The sequence below is a fragment of the Aspergillus ochraceoroseus genome, assembly GCF_002846915.1.
Source record: "Aspergillus ochraceoroseus IBT 24754 chromosome Unknown P175scaffold_2, whole genome shotgun sequence".
Classification (NCBI taxonomy): Eukaryota; Fungi; Ascomycota; class Eurotiomycetes; order Eurotiales; family Aspergillaceae; genus Aspergillus; species Aspergillus ochraceoroseus.
Genome location: NW_024468477.1, coordinates 2,138,838 through 2,160,038, shown reverse-complemented (window position 1 = coordinate 2,160,038; position 21,201 = coordinate 2,138,838). Strand labels below are relative to the sequence as shown.

At 48.5% G+C, this 21,201-nt stretch overlaps 6 protein-coding genes across 6 annotated transcripts; 4 read left to right on the top strand and 2 right to left on the bottom strand.

The window, feature by feature from the left end:
- Positions 1-476: 476 nt before the first annotated feature.
- P175DRAFT_0499413 (coatomer subunit delta) lies at positions 477-2,480 on the bottom strand. The gene is made up of 4 exons (XM_040896731.1): positions 2,383-2,480; positions 1,881-2,324; positions 1,634-1,830; positions 477-1,570 (listed from the first exon to the last, which is right to left on the bottom strand). The coding sequence occupies exons 1-4, from the start codon at positions 2,383-2,385 to the stop codon at positions 664-666; spliced, it is 1,551 nt and encodes a 516-aa protein (XP_040754264.1). The 5' UTR covers positions 2,386-2,480; the 3' UTR covers positions 477-663.
- A 343-nt stretch (positions 2,481-2,823) lies between these two features.
- P175DRAFT_0491287 (uncharacterized protein) lies at positions 2,824-5,334 on the top strand (the record flags this gene model as incomplete). Its single annotated transcript, XM_040895830.1, has 2 exons — positions 2,824-3,921; positions 3,976-5,334. The coding sequence occupies 2 exons, from the start codon at positions 2,824-2,826 to the stop codon at positions 5,332-5,334; spliced, it is 2,457 nt and encodes an 818-aa protein (XP_040754263.1).
- A 1,095-nt stretch (positions 5,335-6,429) lies between these two features.
- P175DRAFT_0529955 (uncharacterized protein) lies at positions 6,430-7,541 on the bottom strand (the record flags this gene model as incomplete). The annotated part of the gene is made up of 4 exons (XM_040899740.1): positions 6,430-6,491; positions 6,546-6,822; positions 7,047-7,192; positions 7,274-7,541. 4 exons carry the CDS (start codon positions 7,539-7,541, stop codon positions 6,430-6,432), a joined length of 753 nt encoding a protein of 250 aa, XP_040754262.1.
- A 2,455-nt stretch (positions 7,542-9,996) lies between these two features.
- Positions 9,997-11,739, top strand: P175DRAFT_0148695 (DUF803 domain membrane protein). The gene is made up of 7 exons (XM_040892442.1): positions 9,997-10,110; positions 10,168-10,193; positions 10,292-10,382; positions 10,439-10,529; positions 10,592-10,752; positions 10,814-11,105; positions 11,162-11,739. Exons 1-7 carry the CDS (start codon positions 10,101-10,103, stop codon positions 11,631-11,633), a joined length of 1,143 nt encoding a protein of 380 aa, XP_040754261.1. The 5' UTR covers positions 9,997-10,100; the 3' UTR covers positions 11,634-11,739.
- Positions 11,740-12,381: 642 nt separating this feature from the next.
- P175DRAFT_0474452 (SacI domain protein) lies at positions 12,382-16,088 on the top strand. The gene is made up of 3 exons (XM_040895205.1): positions 12,382-12,779; positions 12,917-13,662; positions 13,718-16,088. The coding sequence occupies exons 1-3, from the start codon at positions 12,566-12,568 to the stop codon at positions 15,623-15,625; spliced, it is 2,868 nt and encodes a 955-aa protein (XP_040754260.1). The 5' UTR covers positions 12,382-12,565; the 3' UTR covers positions 15,626-16,088.
- A 204-nt stretch (positions 16,089-16,292) lies between these two features.
- P175DRAFT_0521964 (putative importin beta-2 subunit) lies at positions 16,293-19,673 on the top strand. The gene is made up of 3 exons (XM_040899230.1): positions 16,293-16,518; positions 16,737-19,349; positions 19,415-19,673. The coding sequence occupies exons 1-3, from the start codon at positions 16,417-16,419 to the stop codon at positions 19,514-19,516; spliced, it is 2,817 nt and encodes a 938-aa protein (XP_040754259.1). The 5' UTR covers positions 16,293-16,416; the 3' UTR covers positions 19,517-19,673.
- The last annotated feature ends 1,528 nt before the right edge of the window (positions 19,674-21,201 follow it).

The following is a 21,201-nucleotide window of genomic DNA, read 5'->3' as shown; positions in this document are numbered from 1 at the left end:
GAGAGTTTACTGGCATCAAGCTGACGTTCAAAGAGCACTCAATAGCTGACCTTTTAATCTTGAGGGGAGTGGAGCCAACCGTCCAACGTACCTGGAAGCCATAAAACCCACATAGGATCCGAGAAATTAGGAAATTTTCTTTGCCTTGAGATTGGTGGGATGAATCGGATTGCCAATGTATTGGAGGCTCTCATTACACGTCAATGACCAACTCTTGATGGCGTTGGGTGGGATTTCGAGCAGTGGGATATTCCCATGGCTATGACTTAAGCATATTCCAGAGTTAATCAAAAGCAGCCTTTGGACAGCCGTCAGGTCCCACCGGGAACTCTGGGAGAGGAAGGGACATGGGACGTTTATACCAGGCACTCTGGAGTACTAGACCGATGACTTGGGGGTCCTTCAGCGAAACTCAAATATCATATATTGATCTCTATTTCAGCTCTGACTCCGTATTTCCTGGGTAGAATAACACAGATTTTTGGGACAAATCTTTGAACAAGAGGGGGAAATGGGGTAGAGGTGTGAATTGGAAAGAATGCCGTTGAAAATGGGTCTTGTTAAACAAATTAAAGAGCAACTTGCAGTAGCCTCATACAAAAAAAAAAGGGTTGGGGGGGCGGTCCGAACGTCATTAGTACTTTATACACCCAAAACAGAAAATTACTCGATAAGATATCCGTCTGCAACGCTCTTGACGTCCTTGGAGAACCCAGTACTTTCTCCTTCCTCTAGTAGAGAAATATCCGTAACGTCGACTTCGACGAAGGGGTTGGTCTTGGTGAAGCGCACGGTCATAGGGAAGAACTCGTTCTCGTCGTCTCCGGTCGACTCAAACTCGAAGCTACCGGAAGCGTTATTCTCGTCCACATTTCCAATATTCCAGTCTAGGCTGTCCCCTGACACCTCATAAACGGCGTCGAAGCTAGATACAGCTGGCTCTGTCGTGCCGTATGGGATGGTCACCACGACATCCCGAAGGTTGTCCGAGCCGGTTAACTCATACTCGACCGTTACCGTAGTGGAGTCGGAGCCCTTATTGAGCCAAACGGTAAATGTAATAGGGAGAATATCGGCACTGTCGGATCCGGAGCTGGCGACGCGCCAGCGAAGCACTCCGATCGAGTTGTTAGCTGGGAATCGCTTGGAAGTATCCTTCAGCTGGATCACGGAAGAATTGCTGAACACTGCCTTATCGACATTTGGATGAGTACGGAACTGGGCACCGTGTGTGGGATTAGCCAACAGGTTGAGTTTGAGCTTGGTGAAGGCAGGGTCGGTGATGCGGAGCTGTAGGTCACCCTTCACTTCGAAAGATTTCAGAGCTCCCTCACGGGTAAGGGCGGCGGAGATAGTCTCGGCAATGGTAATGTGAATGGGTTCCCGATCCATGGAGAGTGAACCTCGAGCGGGGGACGCCTTCTCTGCGACTGGTGTTGACGCCTGTGGTGTCACCAGGGGGCTTGATTCTTCAGCCTCCGGACCCAAGTCGCCGCGAACCTTTTCGTATATATCTGTAGTCTTCGACTTCTTACCGAGCTGCATACCCTTTCCACGAGTTGGTAACGGCCTAATTATGGTATTTATTAGAGTATGTTGGGGCATCAAGGGAAAATGGCTGGTTGGGACGTACTTAGCGAATGTCTTCTTCTTCTCTGCTTCATAGCTGTCGTAGGTGTCGGGAACAACAGGACGCGACGGTGGAGTATAGACAGGGTAGGAAGGAGTGCGAGGAGCCATGCTCCGGGCGTTGCGAGCGGCTTCTTTTCGTTGCATCTCCAGCTGCTTCGCCTTTCTCTTGCGCTCCTCGCTGGCTTCGAGCTCCTTGTTCTGGGAGAGATCAGTAATCTGCTAAATTGTGGATCAGTATTGATATATACCCTTTCAATAATCTCTTGTATTCTCTCTTCGTGACTCTCCATCTCCAAGAATGTTTTTATCTGAGAGAGGGACAAGTTCTCCCTGTATCCAAGAGTCACCAGTTCGTCGTACGCGCTGAGCAACTCAAAGGCATTGCGCAGGATCTCCCGCTCATCCAAACTCTTGCAAATACTGGTGGTCACTTGGGCAAAAAGATGCAGACTGTCAATATCTTGTAGGATGTTGGATTGGCGATTTGTGATTAGAACGATGTATAACTCGTCCAGAGGTTGGTAGACGAAGCGGACGTTATCTTGCTCGACGGTCGTATGCTGGGTACCGGAATCCGCTAGCTTTGGAAAAGATGCCAGCAAAGCTTCAATCCTAGATCGAGCGATCTCGCGGAACTGACGCGAAAGGACTGCTTTGCCCCCGCGGGTACATATTGATGCTGCGAGGATGACCTTTGTTTGTGCGTCGTGGTAAGCATAACACTGGTAATTGAGGTGATTGTGTACGTACCATGATTATGAAAATAACAGATGACGCTAGATGTAGCAGCAGCAACTCAAATAGCACCAAGAACGCGGACGATTGATTGTAGATAGCGAGTCCTGTCGTGGAAGCCAGATAGATATTCCTGGACTGCAGCGGGCGGCGGAGGTGCTTGCTGTTCTCTTCGTCCCCGTTGGCCCGTGCACTACGCTATCCCCTCGCTTACCAGAACGCAACACAAGCAGCTTCGGCGCTGCTTGCAGTCTTGCCTCCCTGTCAGACCAGTACACCAACTCTATCCGCCATCTTTTTTGACTGTACTGTACTATTCTCACTGGCTTTCATCCAGAAAAATCCCCCAGTACCGGTATATTAGGACACTCAGTGGTCTAGTAGTGCCAACTCCTGTTGGGCTGGAACGCCACCTCAAAAAAGTTTCAACGCGACTTCCCGTCTACACTCTATGCCATGACAACCACATCTTCCTTCCCGTTTTCTACGATGGAGGCCCCTCTAATGGATGATACGATGGAAATGGCGTCTCCATACCAGGGCCACGCTGATGATTTTGATATTGATATCGATGTCATGGAGGACCAAGCTTCAAATCCAGACAGAGACATGACGGTGACAGATGAATACCTAGACAACTCTCATGGCCCAAGCTACGACCAAAATGGATCCCCCGATGAGGACATGATTGATGATATAGCTGAGCCAACCATGGTCGACGCGGACGAGCAGTATGAGACGCACCAGAACGTCGAGATGCAGTATGAGGACGAAAAGACCTACGAGACAGAAATGTTAGAAGACGAATATGAAGAGGATATTGATGCACCTGTCCCTGAAGCCCAGCCCGGAGTACATGAATCCCCGAAAGATGCAAGTGACCAGCGAACCCCAGGAGAAACTCCCCCGCGAGAAGATGGAGATCTTTATGAGGATCACGAAAAAACCACTGTGGAATCTCACCCGGAGACTGGGGCCGAAACTGCCGATGGAAATAAACCTGAGGAATTTGAGCAAACTGGTGACACGGATGCCCGCGGCGCCGCCGATGAGCCGGAAACGAACACCTTGGAGCCCGAACAAATCCCGGAAACTGCGGATCATACTAATGAGCTGGAACAAACAAATCAAGGAGCAGTTCATCTAGATGAACATGTTGAGAATGTCGAGGACCTGAACAAACTTGAGACAGGGCAAGATGACCCTAGTCAAACCCAAGCTCCCGCTGACGAGCATAAGGAAGTGGATGTAAAACTACAGGACGAACAATCTGATGCCCACCAAGAAGCTGCGCAACAGGCACACGAACCGGCTGACAAACCGGCTGATCAAGCACTATACCCCGTGAAAGTCTACTATCAAGAAAATGAGATCTCATTGTTTCCTCCTCGAGAGGGAGACTCTTCGGAAACCTTTTTCCTTGAAGAGGAGGGTCTAGCTTATGAGCCGTTTAAAAAATTATTTGAGTCTTTGCGGGAAGTTCTCCAGGATCATATCAATACGAATGAGGTTTTAGTGATGGAAGTTGAGTCTCTGAATATTCAACTAACGGAGGTTAGTACCCCTTTACTCGCATCATACCGGCACTTGCTAACTAGAACTTTGTAGGACTCTTTGAATACGAATAAGGTTACATTACACCAAATTGTCGATGTTTATCTGCAGCTGTGCCACAACGATGGAATTGAAGAGCCAGAAGCACTGTATCTCACACTTAGCACTAGACTAACAATTGCTGCCGAGATATCCGATCTTCTCCTAGCCGCAAGTGAGGGAAAGGGTTTATCCGAGATCCACACCTGGGGAGAATACAACGAAGGAGAGGGCGCTTCAGGAGAGTTTGAAGAAGAATTCGTTCCAGAGCCTAATCCGGACGAGTTTGAGAATCCCCAAGAAGCCGAAAACCCCCAGGGCAGTTTACCACAGGATGATGAAGTTGAAACTGCTGCAGTGCAGGATCAGAGCGGTCGCAGCCCCCAGAGCAGCGGTGCAGCCCTAGAAGGAAATGATGGCATTGCCCCAGAATTTCATGACCACAGCGCTGAAATAGTTGAAGGTAGAGAGGTTGCCGATGCGTCTGGCGGGTCTGAGGCCCCGGATGTTGACGAAGGAGAGAATCCCAACCATCAAGAAGACTTTTACGACGTGGAAGAACAACAAACAGAATCGACTGCTACACTTGAACAGCTTCCCACCGAATCCACAGAAGAGCAACCGGAACAAGGAGACCGTAACGAGCCCTCTTATGATGGGGACGATCTTCGAGACGAGTATCATGATGAGGGAGAATACGATGAGGGAGAATATGATGAGGGAGAATATGATGACGAAGATGATCGCGGAGAGGAAACTAATCTAGATGCTCTTGGACACACTGAAGACCTTGAGGAATCTAAGGATACCGATACCCGGGAATTCACAGAGGCCAGCCATGAAGACCACTCGGAATATAACGAACAAGTAATTCAGGAGGATCTTGCTCCGGCCGAAAGTTCCCCAAATAGCAAAGCTGTCGCTGCAGAGGCCTTGCAGAATGATGGCAATACACACGAAGAGCCCATCTTGGATTCAACTTCCCCAACTTCGAAGTCTCGCCAGTCTCCGCACTTGGAGGATGACTCACTAGCTATCACAGAAGGCCTCTTGAAGGGCCCTACCCAAGACTCGAAAAATTATGACCAGGGTGTCGGAGATGCAAGCGAACCACAGGAGTTTAACGAGGAGGCCGAGCACGATTCTCCATTGCCTGTTACCAACGATCAAGCTGCAGATTTTGTTTTCGACGAAGACACTGAGTACCTCGAGCTAGGGATCGCAGAAGAAGGCCTTGGCGATTTTGACGACGATGCCGATGCCGATGCCGTATCACCCAGTCACGTTCATACCAAACGGTCCCGCGAGCCCGACGACGAATTTGATATAATCGAAACTCCAACTCCAGAGGCCAAGCGTTCTCGATCTTCCTAAGTTTACAATATTTGGGAACTTTCAGCTCCTTTTCGTTTCCTTTCTCACATTTGTGCCAAAAATTCTCCCACAGTTTTCGATGGGATTTCCATCAACCCTTGTCTAACAACTTCAGCTTTCTCACTCATGCTAGCCATGAAGTCGCCCTGGAGTAACTTCTTCCCCAGCTCTATGCGCTGGTGATATTTCTAACCCCATCAGCATCGCACTTGCAACTGTATCTATCGAAACAGGTACGTGTCCATTCCCCCTTCCCCCACCCGAAAAAGAAAAAAAAAAACCTCGCAACGGGTATAATTCAATTATACCTGAGCTTTTTTATTTTTCTTATGGTCGCTCTGGACATCGCGGCAGCGACTCGTAACTGCAGGTTCGTACGCAGCTTATACACTCTATGGGTTTTAATTCTTTCTTTTCCTCTTCCAAAATTCCCATACCCCAGTTAACCGTGTTTGCTACTGTCGTTATTATCTACTTTTTGTTTCTTTCCTGTCATTTCTGGCGCTCTAGCGATACCTCGTGAAATGGGTTTGGCGTTGTGGTGATATACCGAGTTTCTGGTGGTTGCTGATGGGGCGCCTCTGGTGTTGCTGCATGCTTTCCCTTTTCCTTCCGCCTTTCGAATGACACAAAACGATACAATTATCCCCCGCAGAGCCTCTGGTACTCGACCTGGGGTTTAATTATTTTCGGATCTGTATTTTCATGTTGGGATCGATCCAGAGATGGGCAGAAGGATAGTGGACAGGCCACTTTGTTTCTTTCTTTTTTTTTTTTTCGAGTCAGGACGAGGATGACTTCATCAGGGACTCCTTGACGGCCAGGCTTTTTCATTGTAATATACATGGGTTAATAGAGTGAATGCTACTGTTTTCCAACGGATATGGGTCAACAGGAAACGAGTCATGCCGAGAAAAATTTCTCGGAGATTCTAGAGTAGTAGTTGCTCGTGCAGTTATGAGACATGTACGATGGGGAGATAAGATATTGAGAAGAATCTGAATATTGACAAATGCCGGCATTATGTGATTGATTATTATTGATGTTGTTCTCCTCCGAGCCAGGGGAATCTGGGAATCTGAGAATTTCTGCTGCCTAAATGGACCGACCCTCCAGGATTGCCAGTAATTTCAAACCGGCCAGGCCGGCCCACGGAACTAGTAAGTTAGTAACAACAACCCCCACAGCAATTAGTTAACTATCTAGCTTACGGAATAATCGCAGAACTGAACAAAGATGGAAGACAGACAGCCTCATATCTGCGGATAATCGTTGCAAAGCCATGGATCCTGCAGTAGCTCCTTCGCTGTACTTCGCTCTCCGGGGTTCCATTTGATCATCCGCTTGACGAAGTTGATAAACAATCCTCTTCTCTTCCCCGTTGACTTTGGAGAGAGCGGTTTCAAAGTTGAAGTTACGAGGGACAAGGTCGTCGCGTTTGAGTGTGCGTAAAATGCAGTTATTGGTTAGGTAGTTGTGTGTAGAAAGCTATTCAAGTGGGAGAGCCTTCTCTACCAGCAGCTGTATAAAACATCGATGCCCTCTTGCCGTGGCTCACGAAGTCTTGGGGGGCCGGACCTAAAAGCGATGTTATATACGCAAGGTGTATGTTTCGTCATCGTAGTATAGGGGAGGTAGTGTGCCACTACCGTAACTCCCAGGCTCCATATGTCAGCACTATATGTGTACCCTCTGTCGAGGGGGCATCACACCATCTTGCCATCGTTGGCAATATTTCCCCAGTGACTCACGCAAAGGTTCAAAGATAAGACATATATGACTCCCTGAACTTCCCTGGATGGAGAATGAGTCAAGTCATTTTCAAACGAAATGCCAGCCCTCGTGTTGACGGGTTGCTCTTGTTATATGTCGCAGAATGTCCAGCTCAGCACCACCAGCAGTTTAGTCGCAATTTGATATCGGTCATTCAGGATTTCACCAATCCGCGCTGGGTAAAAATAAGCTGGTTCGTAGTAGGGGGAATTCTCCTCTTCCACCAGCAAGGACGGGTCAATTCGGGATGGAATGGCGGACAGAAATGCCCAGGGCGGCTGGCGAAACGCCTTGAAGGGATGCGTGAGGATCTTAGGAAGATGCCGCATCATTATTCTGCACGAAGCCAAAAGCGAAGGCTCTGGCTTGTATAGCGGCATAGCCTTTACAAGGGCGCAGTCTAAACTTCGAGCCTGCAAATCTGGCTGGGCCATCATTATAATCAACCAATCGCATCGCTCTAATAATGGAATTATGGAGCCTTGGTCACGATACGACGATCGTGATCTTGGAGCCAGCACGTGCCAAGCGTATTCTGCTACTATTCACCGCCTTCCCTTTCACGTTAGCGGGACCAGCCGATCACACACAAAACACTAAGAAACTCTCCATAGCCCAGTTGTTTTCCTTCTATATTTCAGTTACGGAGTACTTCCTACCAACGAGATAGATCAATCGAGTTGCTTGAGGTCATACCGTCATGCGTGATAGAGACCCAGTTCTTTTCCGACTAGTTGGAAAGTAGTTAGATCTGTAGATTGAAGAACAAGATTAGCCATCTCTATCACAAGCCTCACGCGCATCTCTAGATAGAATCTATTCTATCTAGAGACTCTTTCCTGGGTTGGAGAAAGCCTGGGGCTATTAGCATGCTGTTCGCCTTTACAATGGCTTCCATCAAGTCTATCACGTAGGGTGGAACGAGGCACGTTAAAAACAATTGCTGCGCGATAAATACTTGGAATTTCATGCTTTTTCACAGCAGATATGGCAAGGTGAATCCTCCCCTCGTATGCCACCAAGCTTTGAGATGAATGAGGCCTTTTGGGTGACATGGTGGTTGTTTGAATAACTTCACATTGAATGCATGGTAAAAATTTGATGGTGGCGGATCGGTCGGCGTGGCGGGTCGGTTGGGAAATACGTTGGTACTAACTATAGTACGGAGGCGTGCACCAAAAGACTTGGGGCGCGCGCTAGTAAGAATGGTATTCAGATCACAACAACACTAGTATTTTATTATGACAATTGATTAGATAGATACATCTGCAAAAGAATGTCAAATCGAGCGACCAAATACTATTATATTGGAAGATGGAGCACCTGCACATAAATACCATGCCCAGCAGCGAATATATAATATTCATAGTATTCAAAAGCTTCTAGATTGGCCTGGTAATTCGCCTGATCTTAATGCAATTGAACCTTGCTAGGCATGGCTTAAAAAGCGTACGACTGCTAAAGGTGCTCCTAGGGATAAAAAAACTGCAAAAAAAGTATAGATTAATGCATGGAATGAGCTATCCCAGGAGAATATTCAAGCATGGATTGAACGTTTAATGTGGCATATTCAAGAGATTATTCGATTAGAAGGTAGAAATGAAATATTGGGAAGGTAAAGAATGGGTTAATTCTAGTAAAGGGGCAACTTTCTACACAGTAATTTCATCCACCCCAAAGCACTTTGGGTGGGTGGGAGGACTGTGAATAGCTTCATTTTTTGGATGGGGTCAGGGGTAGGTAGCTTGGGGGTGATGTATCTAAACATTCAATTACTATGGAAACAGCTAGTATTATTATAATCCGAATACCATTCTTACTAGCGCGCGCCCCAAGTCTTTTGGTGCACGCCTCCGTATTGTGAGGAACATCGCCTCGTTCTAGCTATTCTTAGGGTGAAACACCGACTCTGCAAGTTATAAGGGAGGAAGCCTGGAAGAGAAAAAAAATGGGTTGATTCTCGGAGGGCTGGAATGGACACCGTTGCCAGGTTCTAACTAGGAGGTTAAATATGTAGAATATAGTTGCCTATTCTTGTCCTCCGTATATCTCATGTCCCCCCAATTGACATGCAAGAAAGATATCTACTCGAGATCCTCTATAGAATTCAATAATAAGCAAGGCATAACCTGTCTAGTTAATTGTCTTCCATGTCTTGTAAAATTAAAGCCACTCAGTTATGAACATAGGTCGTTTTATTATTATTATCCCTCCGTATATTATTATTATAACACTGGGATTGGTGTCCACAATCCAGATGACCATCTGAAACCTTTTCAGAAGTCAACCTTTGGTCGATGGATTCTTTTCCTTTATTACTCCACGGTCGCTTCTGGACTTGCTCTCTTTTCCTCTGAATCTCTCCTCAAACTCATTCGCCATCCACTTAGGTACGCGTCCAAGATTCAGTCCCGGTTCCGTCTAAGAAAATCCCCACCGCACGAGTGCAGCCAGCCTCGACATTCGACAATAATAAGCTCTCGTTCTCCTTCGATCCCTTCCTTACTTATTATTATTATCCTTATTGTTACCGCTACCTACGACCGACGCGGCTGCAGGGTCTTCAGCTGGTTCCCTCCTTGCCATTCCTTTCTTTCTTCCCCCAACCTCAAGTCTCATCCTCACTCATCATTGTTTCCACTGCCGCCTCGGTATTATTTGTTGTCACACACTCCGCATGATTGGTTAGGTAGGGTAGTTGCCCACCCGTCAGCAAACCCGATCGATTCGACCAAATCCACCCTTTGACCTACGCTTCTTCGCGTCTATTTAACCTACCTCTTCTCCCCTCCCTTCGGTCTACAGGTGGCATTGGACCTCTTTTACCAGGAGGAGCAATTAGCTCCAGGAATCCAGTCACAATGCTTTCGGACAAGTACGTCTCAAGTCTCTCTCCTTCCGCCATGGACAACTTCCGCATAAGGCCACCCGCATTCTAACCGAGTGTCCCGGTATACAGGTATATCGGCCTCTTACTGGCCATCCTTTCAACAATGGCGATTGGTATGCACTGGATCTCTTCCCTCTGATACTGTTGCCGTGGTGCTGACCCATTCCTAGGTACGAGTTTCGTCATCACCAAAATGGTGCGTTTCCCCTCGCCTGCCCTGGCCTTCCTCCTTCCTCCAACCGTCGAGATTCCGCTGCCGTCCCCGTTCAACAGCTTACCATTCATTCTATACAGGGTCTGAATCACGCTACAGAGAGGCATGGGTTCGAAGGAGAAGGCTTCTCGTACCTGAAGAGTCCAATCTGGTGGGGCGGCGTAACTACATGTATGGCGATACCTCGCTGCACAGCTGGGTAGAGGAAGCGCTGACGGGATTTACAGTGGCTGTAGGAGAAGTCGCCAACTTTGCCGCGTATGCTTTTGCGCCCGCCATTCTGGTCACGCCTTTAGGTGCGCTTAGTGTCTTGATTGGGTGAGCAATTTGTTGAACAAAATGGTGGACCTTTTTCGGACTCGTGCTGATATATCACAAAGTGCCGTTCTGGGGTCCTATTTCCTGAAAGAGAGATTGGGCGCTCTAGGGAAGTTGGGCTGTGCGATGTGTCTGCTCGGCTCAGTCGTCATTGTCCTCCACGCTCCCCCAGACAAGCCAGTCGAGAGGATTGATGAGATCCTGCATTATGCGCTCCAGCCCGGTATGTCTCAATGCGAGCCGCACACACCATCGCCCGTTACGCTGACTCTTTTTTGACACAGGTTTCTTGGTCTATTGCCTGGCGGTTGCGATTTTCTCAACTGTCATGATCTACCGCGTCGCCCCGGTATATGGAAAGAAGAACCCTCTGATTTTCATCTCGATCTGCTCCACCGTCGGCTCCGTTTCGGTCATGTCCATCAAGGCTTTTGGAATCGCTGTGAAGCTCACCATAGGAGGCAACAACCAGTTTACTCATGCCTCGACATATGTTTTCATGATTGTCACCGGTTTCTGCATTCTCACGCAGATGAACTACATCAACAAAGCTCTGAACGAGTTCTCAACTTCAATGTGAGTCAACCCCCAATGCGTCCCTGGGGATCGGTTTTCCCTAACAAGTTCATTAGTGTAAATCCTCTTTACTATGTCACCTTTACCACAGCCACATTATGCGCTTCCTTCATTCTCTTCAAGGGTTTCAATACTACCGACCCGGTTAACACCATCTCACTACTTTGTGGCTTTTTGATCATCTTCTCCGGTGTTTATCTCCTGAACCTCTCGCGACATGACCCGGACGGACGCCAGATGCTCAACACTAAATTTGACGATGAAGGAATTCCCACAGATGGCATCACAAGCTACCAAACCCGCCGCTCAATACAGGCGCGCAGAAGCGGCGAACCACACCGCCGTAGCTCTTCCAGCATTGCCTATGTAAATGGGCACGGCGACCGTGAAGGTCTCATCCGCTCATACGACATTGAGAATCAGGCCTTTGGGTTGTCTGAACTGACCGAGGAGAGTGATGGCGAACCGGGTCCCACCTACAAGAGGAGCAACACCTCCGAACACCCCAAGAAGCACGACAATCAATAGTACCATACGATTCTCACGGCTGTCTTAGACCGGCTGTGCTAGCCTTATTTATGACCCATTTTCTTACGTCTTTTTTTTTTTTTTTTTTTCCGTATTACCCTTTTGTCCCCTTTCTACTCCATTTTCTTCGCCCGACCTCAACGCTTTATATCGCGACCTCCGATTCAAACCTTCTTTACGCCCTTGGGACTCTTCTGTACTTTTACTTCTTTCAATGCGCAAGATACTCCATGACTAGGAGCCAAAAACGCTGACGACTGATCGAGATGTTGATGGTGCTCAGCTTTTGGTATGATGTTCTTTTACCCTTACCGTGTGGTGAAAACACAGGCGTTAGTGCTTGTGATAGGATTTGAATTGTATATACCTCCGTACCAGTGTCAATTTTGAGATAGATTTTGATCATTTTTTTTTCTATTATTTGTTGTAATATGTTCGGGGAGAAAGGAAGTCTATAATGCCTAACATAGACTATAAAAGCAAGAATAGAACAAGACACGCATTTTACCAAACAAGCCAGTTTGAGTGGTGAAAAAAAATAAATAAAAATAAAAATAAAAATAAGTAAATGTAGATATGTTTTCTTTCTGTCTAATTGTCTATTAATTTACATTTGCGACCTACATACAATTGATCAGCAAGTAGTGGGGGAGGATGGATGCCTGGGCACGCAGGCCCATCTGCAAAGCACCATGTGAGCTTATTCTCAATCATCACAGGCCCCTCTTCCCCCTCCCCATTCCCGCCACCACATCTATAATGCATTTAATTGTGTGAATATCTACATCCTGGTCTCTCCATTGTACTGATTAACGGATAACAATAGCTATCCCCGAAGCTCTTCATTAGGTTTTGATGTTCAGTCACGACATTCCCCACTTCGGCGAAATTTACTGCTCGATCGTGGAGGTGCGCATTGGAATGTCCACAACATGCCTAGCGTGCTGCGAAAGGTGATTATCTTCGCGGCCGTTGATGGACTTATTCTTCAATCCTCGGGAGGCGGACTGCGCAATAGCAACAATAATGAATCTTCCTCGATTCGCATTGATTACAAGACAAACCGGATTTCGTCATTCTCAGGCTCCGTCTCCGAGCTGAGTGAGAGAAAGGATTCTGCTGGGTTAGAGGCCTATGGACTTGTCGGTATGTGCCCAGCTATTTATTACCTATAAGCAAGATAGATGGGAGTACTTTGTTCAAAGAGAAGATATGCTCCTCTGCCGGTTGATTAACTTCCCTTTGGGATTGGGTTTGGCTAATTGATGGTCCCACCACTACAGGTCTTCTCTCTGTGGCATCGTATTCGTTCCTCATCACAATCACCCAGCGGCAGCAAGTCGCCCAGATCCAGGGCAAGCCGATTTACACAATCTCAAACGTTGCAGTAATTCCTACCTCTTCTCACGCAGACGCCAGCCGTGCGATCGTCCAAGCAAAGGAGAGCATTCTCCAAGGCGACGAAAATGAACAGAGCGATACGGCCTCGGAAGATGCGGAAATCTCGGACGCAGAGACGGACGAAGGTGCCACGGATATCAGCACTGCGCCGACTTCCCCCGTTCGAGAAATTACCCACGGTAGGACCCATAGCGTCTCTAGCAACATCGCTGAAGATGTAATGGGGAAAAGAGTCCGATTTGGGCGCTTTGCTGCGAATTGGCTGTCGAGAAAAACTATGGGATTGCCGGGGCTTGGTACGGTTGAAATGAATGCAGATACTGCCAGCATACCGCTAGTAGAGTTTAAGGAAGGGAATAATGCCGCTGCGCCGCCTGCACTTGCTGCGAGTACAGATGGGACTAAGACGCCCCAGGAGGATGGCGTGGTATCAAAGCAGGACTACGGAGACCCTCCTACGTCGACTCAGCTCGTGGAGTTGCTTCCGAAGCTGCTCCGGTATACGAAGTTAATATTTTCTTCTCGCAACTTTTTCTTCTCGTATGATTACGATCTCACGCGGCCTGTTAGTGCGCAGACACCGTCGACAAACGGCCAATTACCCTTACATAAAACTGTCGACGAGCTGGTATGGGTTTCATGCAGGCTCTTGGCAAATGCATATGGGGCTGATATTTCTCTAGTATTTCTGGAATAAAAACTTGACGAATCCGTTCGTTGCAGTGGACGCGCACCATTTTGTCCTGCCGCTGATACAAGGATTCGTAGGACAGAGTGAATTCACAGTAGCTGCAAAGTCCGACTCCCAGACGGAGCCGGAGCCAACTGGGGCCCGGATACTTGACGAAAAGCAAGAAGCCGAGGATATTCAGGCCACCGGTGAGAAACAAAACTTTCTTCTAACCTTGATCTCTCGCCGATCGGTCAAACGTCCGGGGCTACGATATCTTCGCCGTGGCGTTGATGACGATGGAAACACGGCCAACACCGTGGAAACGGAGCAGATCCTCTCGGTTCCTAACTGGGATCCTTCCCGCAATGTCTATTCCTACCTCCAGGTGCGTGGGTCAATCCCGCTGTACTTCTCGCAGTCTCCGTACTCTTTCAAGCCAGTCCCAATACTCCACCACTCAACCGAAACGAACCAATTCGCCTTTGAGAGACATTTCCGTAACTTGAGCCGACGATATGGAAAGATCCAAGCAGTTTCTCTTATTGACAAGCTACCTCCTGAAGTAGGGCTTGGTGAACAATATGAACGGTATGCTGAGAGATTGAATCAGTCCGGGGGCATTGATGGCGTACCGCTTGGATTCCATTGGTTTGACTTCCACAATGAGTGTCGTGGCATGAAATTTGAGAATGTGAGCCGGCTTGTTGAAAGGCTATCCACTACTCTAGGCGAGTTTGGCGATACTATCATCCAAAGTGGCACTGTTTCTCAAAACCAGGCGGGAATTGTGCGTACCAACTGTATGGACTGTCTCGACCGCACAGGTGTCGCGCAATGCGCTTTTGGACAGTGGGCGCTGGAGCGTGAACTCAAACACGAGGGCATCGATATTGACCTCGGGAATGACTCTTCCACCCGGTGGTTTAATATTCTGTGGGCCGATAACGGCGACGCCATTTCGCAGCAGTACTCCTCCACGGCTGCTCTGAAAGGGGACTATACGAGGACTAGGAAACGAGACTATCGAGGAGCTTTGAATGATCTTGGGTTGACACTATCTCGGTACTATAACAACATTGTCAATGACTACTTCTCGCAGGCCTGTATTGATTATCTCTTGGGCAACGTCTCCACGCAGGTGTTCCAGGAATTTGCGACGGAGCTGCAGACGGCTGATCCCGGCATCTCGGTGCAAAAGCTTCGGCAGAACGCCATTGACACAAGTTGTCGGATAGTGATCAGCGATCCGTCCGAAGAGTTTCTCGGTGGCTGGGCGATGCTAACTCCCCGACAACCGAATACCCTCCGAACCCTCCCCTTTGAGGAGTCCGTACTCCTGCTTACCGACACTGCGGTCTACAGCTGCCGGTTCGACTGGAATATCGACAAGGTCCTGTCATTTGAACGGATCGACCTTGGATCCATCAGTCGAATCAAGTACGGCACATATATTACATCCACCCTGACAGATGCGCAAGCCAATGAACAACGTAACGTGGGGCTAGTTATTGAATACCGCGAGGGCGGCAACAATTCCCTCCGGGTGAACACTCGATCTCTGCAGAGCCACGTCGACCCGAAAGCATTAGACCCCGAGGGGGCTGTATCTTCTGGTTGGTTTACGGGATCGCAGAACGTGAAACCCCGGATTATGGCATTCAAGGCGCTTCCGCTGTCGAACTCGGTAACGCAAACCCAGCATCGGCCGAGTGCGACTGTGAGTGAAACCGAGTGGGTGCGGAGCCTCTGCGAGGAGATCGAGCGGGTGATGCGAGTGGGCGAAGAGGCACAGCCAGATGGTGAGCCTCCCTCGTCGGTGATTGAAGCCTCTGAGATTATCTCGTTGACGGATGCGAAGAAACGGACGGGGCTTTTGGAGTATCTGGTACATGATATCAAAAAACTAGTCTGGGCCTAGTTGGTCATTTATGTAGAAAGGGGCCTACATACTATACTATACTACATATTATATTACCAGACAACTGTAAAGAATTCAACTTTAATAGTTGGGCGTCTGTCTGTCGCAAGTATTGCTGTTTTGTGACGGTATTACTCCCACTTCCTCCTATCATTTCCGAGGAAATCCCCGGTACATCCTGATAACCCCCTATCCTATGTAGCCTTGGGAGTGACCGAGTTCAATCAATCAGCTCTTGTTCAACTCGTCTCACTTTGTTTGGTATTATTATCAGGGGGAACAAGAGTATCGTCTTTGTATCCGTCACCGGACTGGTGGCTGGTCTGGTTCCTTCATCTCTCTTCACCCACCCTGGGGGTTTTCTTTTCTTTTTTTCTTTTTGTCTATTTTTTATTTTCTTTTTCTTATAATATCTTTCTTTTTTCCTAATAACAAACACTTCAAAGAAGAATGTGGGAGTAATAGACAGGGAAGGAAAATTTTTTTTTTACAGTAGTGTTTGGGGGAAAAGAAAAGGGTTGGAGCCATTTCCCACTACCAAGTGCGCGGCGGGGTTTCTTGGACTACACAACCAACATCCATCCATCCATCCATCCTCCACCACCACCACTTCTTCTACTGCAACAACTCGCTCTCTTCCTTACGAGCTCTCTCTCCTCCCCCCCCCCCCTTCTCCCTCTCCCCCTCCTAACCTCTTCTCCACTAATTTCGCATCTTTATTCGGTCCTCGGATATCAATTGTGACCGACTAATCTCACATTTCTTTTTTTTTTTCTTTTTTTATTTTTACAATGGAGTGGCAACCGCAGGAGGAGCCGCTGGGGCAGCTGGCCTACTGTCTGAGGGATTCCCTGAATCCTTACAACGGTGCCGCTCAGAAACAGGCTGAACAGGTGGGTTCGCATTTATATTCATATTCTGATGTTTCTTGCTATCGTGTTCTTCTCCCTGGATGTCACCCCGGGCTTGCGTCCCGTCCCCTCTGTGATCGCCGCCGCCGCGATTTTGGGAGGAGGGGGGGGGGGGGTGGGGGAAAAAAAAAACCTGAACCTTGCGCTTAGCTATACGGATTTTCAAATGACTGACGTGGGCGCCTTTTTGGCCCGGATAGATGCTAGTACAAGCAACATCCTCCCCAGATTATGTCAACTATATTACCTACCTCTTCTGCACACCGCAGAAGCCCCAACACCTCCAGATGGAAGCGGCAGATTACAATGTAGTCCGTTTCGCCGCAGCGATGAACCTCAAGACAAAGATTCACATTGCATACAACACCATCCCCCAGGACTCCCTCGTATACATCCGATCAGCGACGCTCCTCGGGCTCCGGGATCAAAGCCCACAGGTGCGAAACTCCGCTGGTAGCGTTATAACGGAGTTGATTTCCAAGGCGGGGCTACTGGCATGGCCCGAGGTGCTCCATGAACTCTTAACCCTGGTGGAAAACTCCTCCGGAGATGTTGGCGCCGAGGCTCGAGAGGCTGCCATGTCCGCCCTGTATAAGGTCTGCGAGGACAACCGAAAGATTCTGGAGCGCGATTACAGCGGACAGTGCCCTCTGGATGTGATCATTCCCAAGTTGCTCGCTTTCAGCTCCATTGATAGCTCCCAGATTCGAAAACATGCCCTGAAGGCGATTCTTATCTTCCTTCCTCACAGACCCAAGGCTCTCGTCTCCTCGATGGATTTGTTCTTGTCTCATCTGTTCCAGCTGGCCAATGACTCGAGCCTCGAAGTTCAACGTACAGTTTGTCAGGGCTTTGCACAGCTCGTGGATTTTGCTCCTGAGAAGCTTGTCCCGCACATGGAGGGGCTGGTCAATTACATTATCTTGCAGCAGCAAAGCCAGATTGATCCGGAGCTGAACCTTGACGCTGCTGAGTTCTGGCTTGTTGCGGGAGAGCAGCTGAAGCTGCAACAGGCGCTGGCTCCGCACATGCCGAAAGTTATCCCGGTCCTGCTGCAGAGTATGGTTTACGACGAGGACGAGGCTATTCGGTTGGCAGAGGAAGGTGATGATGCCGATTTGGAAGACCGCACGGAAGACCTTAAGCCACAGTTTGCTAAATCCAAAGCTGCTCGCTTAGACACTTCCAAACAAGGGGGGCAACAAAATGGCAATGCGCCGCCCTCCGTGGAGGACGAAGAAGACGAGCTGAGTGAGGGTGAAATTGAGGATTCGGAGTTCGGAGATGACCCGGAAGACGAGTGGACCCTCCGCAAGTGCTCCGCTGCGGCCCTTGACGTCTTTTCGAACGTCTACCATCGACCAATTTTTGAAATCATCCTGCCTTACCTGAAGGAGACCTTGCGTCATGACGAGTGGGTCCAACGCGAAGCCGCCGTCCTGACTCTGGGTGCGGTGGCGGATGGTTGTATGGATGCTGTCACACCTCATCTCCCAGAACTTGTCCCGTACCTCATCTCCCTCCTGAATGACCCCCAACCGGTCGTCCGCCAGATTACCTGCTGGTGTCTTGGTCGTTACTCCGAATGGGCATCTCATCTTGCTGACCCATCTGAGCGGGCTCGTTATTTCGAGCCCATGATGGAGGGTATTCTGCGCCGAATGCTGGATGGAAACAAGAAGGTCCAAGAAGCAGCCGCCTCTGCCTTTGCCAGCCTTGAGGAGAAGTCAGACGCCAACCTCATCCCATACTGTGAGCCCATCCTGCGCCAGTTTGTGCTATGTTTCGGAAAGTACAAAGACCGAAACATGTACATCCTTTACGACTGTGTCCAGACCTTGGCAGAATGCGTCATGTCGGAGCTATCGAAACCTAATCTGGTGGACATTCTTATGCCCGCCCTGATCGACCGCTACAATAAGGTGTCCGATCAGTCCCGAGAGCTCTTCCCCCTGTTGGAATGTTTGGGATATGTGGCTGCAGCTTATGGCGATGCCTTCGCCCCATTCGCAGCCCCCCTTTACCAGCGCTGCACCAAGATAATCTATGAGAATCTGCAAGAATACATGGCCTCTGTCAACAATCAGGCTATCGACGAGCCAGACAAGGATTTCTTGGTCACCAGCCTGGACTTGCTAAGTGCGATTATCCAAGCGATTGACCCCCACAAGAGCGGGGAGTTGGTGGCCAACTCGCAGCCCCGGTTTTTCGACCTGCTCTGCTTCTGTATGGAGGACCCCAACTACGAGGTGCGCCAGTCGTCCTATGCTCTTCTGGGCGACTGCGCTATCAATATTTTCCCGCAGCTGGAACCCTTCATTGCCAATATCATGCCCATTTTAATCAAGCAGCTCGATCTGGATTTGATTCGAGACGATGAGCGTCACACGGGCTTCAGCGTGCTGAACAACGCTTGCTGGTCCTGCGGTGAGATTGCTGTGAACGAAAAGGCGGCCCTTTCCCCCTACGCGGAGAAGTTGTATCATGGGCTCTTCGCGATTATCACCAACGAAGAAATTATCGACTCTGTGAACGAAAATGCTGCGATGGCACTAGGCCGCTTAGGTATCTGCTGCTCCGATCCGCTCGCCCCTCGTTTAGCCGAATACGCCAGCGTCTTCCTCGAATCGATGAGCAAGATTGATTTTACTCGGGAAAAGGCGTCCGCGTTCTTGGGCTTCAATCAGGTAGTGATGAAGAACCCCCAGGCTATGGAGTCATGCCTGGCAGACTACTTCCATGCCATTGCGATTTTCCCGCGCGAATCCCTGCACCAGGAAGACTATCGGGATATCCAGAGTTCGTTCCAGCAGGTAAGCTTCTCTCTTTTGTATTCCGATTTTACACTGGCGACCACCTCGAACTAACAACCGCACAGGTCCTGCAAGGTTACAAAAATATGATACCCAATTTCGATTCGTTCATGTCCCAACTTCCAGCACCTGTTCCGCAGCAGCTTCGTTCTGTATATCAAATCTAGAGTCATGTCATGTCAGCATTTTGTGCGTCGTTCTATGGGTTAAAAATTCGCGGCGAAAGGCGTATAAAATGCATTCTTCTTTCTTTCTAATGCCTATCCATTTTATTTCCCTTTTCTTTTTCCTTCATGATGAGTCATCTTTTTTTTTTTTTTTTTTGATTCTTTATTGTTTTACGCCGGCGAGTTCTTTTTTTTTTTTTTTTTTTTTTTTTCCCCTCCCGTCCCCTTACCCTGATTTAATGTGGCATTTTGTGTGGCACTATCTGGTTGTGTTTAGAGGGATCTGTCTGATGGGCGGGCAATCTGGCAGGAACTATGGCCAGCGGCTGTCAGCCAACCCGCAGGATGTTTTGAAAACCTGGGATAGTCAGTATACCGATCTGCGGGCTTATATACCGGGACGGCCTTGAGGCCTTGGGAGGTCACGGATGAAAGATGAGATGAAATGAAGTATGAGAGATGATGCGTAATGGGACAGACTCATGGCCATGAGATCTTGTACCATTTGTGATGTGATTGATTACCTTAGATAGACTAGTCAAAATATTAGATATTAGTTACCTTCTTTATGAGCTGGTATTGTTAGGGAGGGACCTAGCCACTATACAACTGCGTCCGAAGTAGCAACTATGCAATATATGTATGCAGCCATATAGAATTCCTGGCCAACAAATAAGTTACCAGACTAACTTTTCTCAAGGTATTAAGCTTAGTTATGTGGGGGAAATCTTATTCCAAACTCTCTAGGGCAAGTTTTCTATATCTTATAATTTATTATATTGTCTTTCCATATCTTAGAATCCAAAGGGTTATTTCTATTAGACCAAAGTGCCCCCAAGGCAACAAGCAATCTACCTTAGGCAGCTATTCCCCCCTTATCCTGGGCAGCGAAATGCCGATTAGCCGTGAGCAACGTCTACATCGATATACGGAGTACCGGAATCAAGAACGAGGGTCTATGTAGTATGTACGGAGTAACTACTCCGTAGGTACTCACTAACTATTTAACCTCCACCCGGCTACGTGCGTTGCGTCGTGAACTCATGGTTAATCCGCGCCAGGTGGAGAAGACACACAAGACGAAATGAAAAAGGGAAGGAAGGATTTCAAGCCTCTCTCCAGCCTCGACCCCCCGCCCTCTTCCTTTTCATTGGATCGACAGGTTGGGACCGACGAGCTCTTTTCTTTGGCTATTTTTGTATCCTGCCTCTGGGTGTTTCTTGACCGCGACTAAACCTGATGGGCACTAGCCACGGAGTACCGACTACCGCTTGGGCTCGAGGAATTCATTGCCTGCGCTGGGAAACCGCTTCTTCAGACCATACGACGAAAATAGAAGTCGGCTCTCTAGAGTCTACTAAGCTACCCTAAGCCTTAAGGTGGATTTGATGGGCGGTAGTTAACTACCTTTCGTTGTCCAGTCAGCGAGAGGGGTTGCTGGATGTGTTCAAGGAGTACCTAAGTAACTCCGTAAGCAGGGTTGGTTGGTAACTAACTAGTTAACATTCTTAGCAGCGGGAAATGTAATATTTGGGTGCTGACATGGTTATCCTGGGTTGAACTGGATGGTAGCTCTAGTTTTACTGTCTGTAGCGCCGAACAGAGGTAAAGAATGTTTTGCTTTCCTTGCATCTAGTGACCCAACAGATTGGTCAGTCAGTCAGTCCCCTTGCTGCTGCTGCTGC

Bases quoted from the DNA above. Each gene is read 5' to 3' on its own strand.
- P175DRAFT_0499413 (XM_040896731.1), bottom strand. The intron at 1,831-1,880 runs GTATATATCAAT...GATCTCTCCCAG, and splicing joins TACAAGAGATTATTGAAAGG to AACAAGGAGCTCGAAGCCAG. The intron at 1,571-1,633 runs GTACGTCCCAAC...TACCATAATTAG, and splicing joins AAGAAGAAGACATTCGCTAA to GCCGTTACCAACTCGTGGAA.
- P175DRAFT_0148695 (XM_040892442.1), top strand. The intron at 10,383-10,438 runs GTATGGCGATAC...CGGGATTTACAG, and splicing joins GTGGGGCGGCGTAACTACAT to TGGCTGTAGGAGAAGTCGCC. The intron at 10,753-10,813 runs GTATGTCTCAAT...TTTTTGACACAG, and splicing joins GCATTATGCGCTCCAGCCCG to GTTTCTTGGTCTATTGCCTG.
- P175DRAFT_0474452 (XM_040895205.1), top strand. From the start codon at position 12,566: ATGCCTAGCGTGCTGCGAAAGGTGATTATCTTCGCGGCCGTTGATGGA. The intron at 12,780-12,916 runs GTATGTGCCCAG...CCACCACTACAG, and splicing joins AGAGGCCTATGGACTTGTCG to GTCTTCTCTCTGTGGCATCG. The intron at 13,663-13,717 runs GTATGGGTTTCA...ATATTTCTCTAG, and splicing joins ATAAAACTGTCGACGAGCTG to TATTTCTGGAATAAAAACTT.
- P175DRAFT_0521964 (XM_040899230.1), top strand. From the start codon at position 16,417: ATGGAGTGGCAACCGCAGGAGGAGCCGCTGGGGCAGCTGGCCTACTGT. The intron at 16,519-16,736 runs GTGGGTTCGCAT...TGGCCCGGATAG, and splicing joins CTCAGAAACAGGCTGAACAG to ATGCTAGTACAAGCAACATC. The intron at 19,350-19,414 runs GTAAGCTTCTCT...ACAACCGCACAG, and splicing joins TCCAGAGTTCGTTCCAGCAG to GTCCTGCAAGGTTACAAAAA.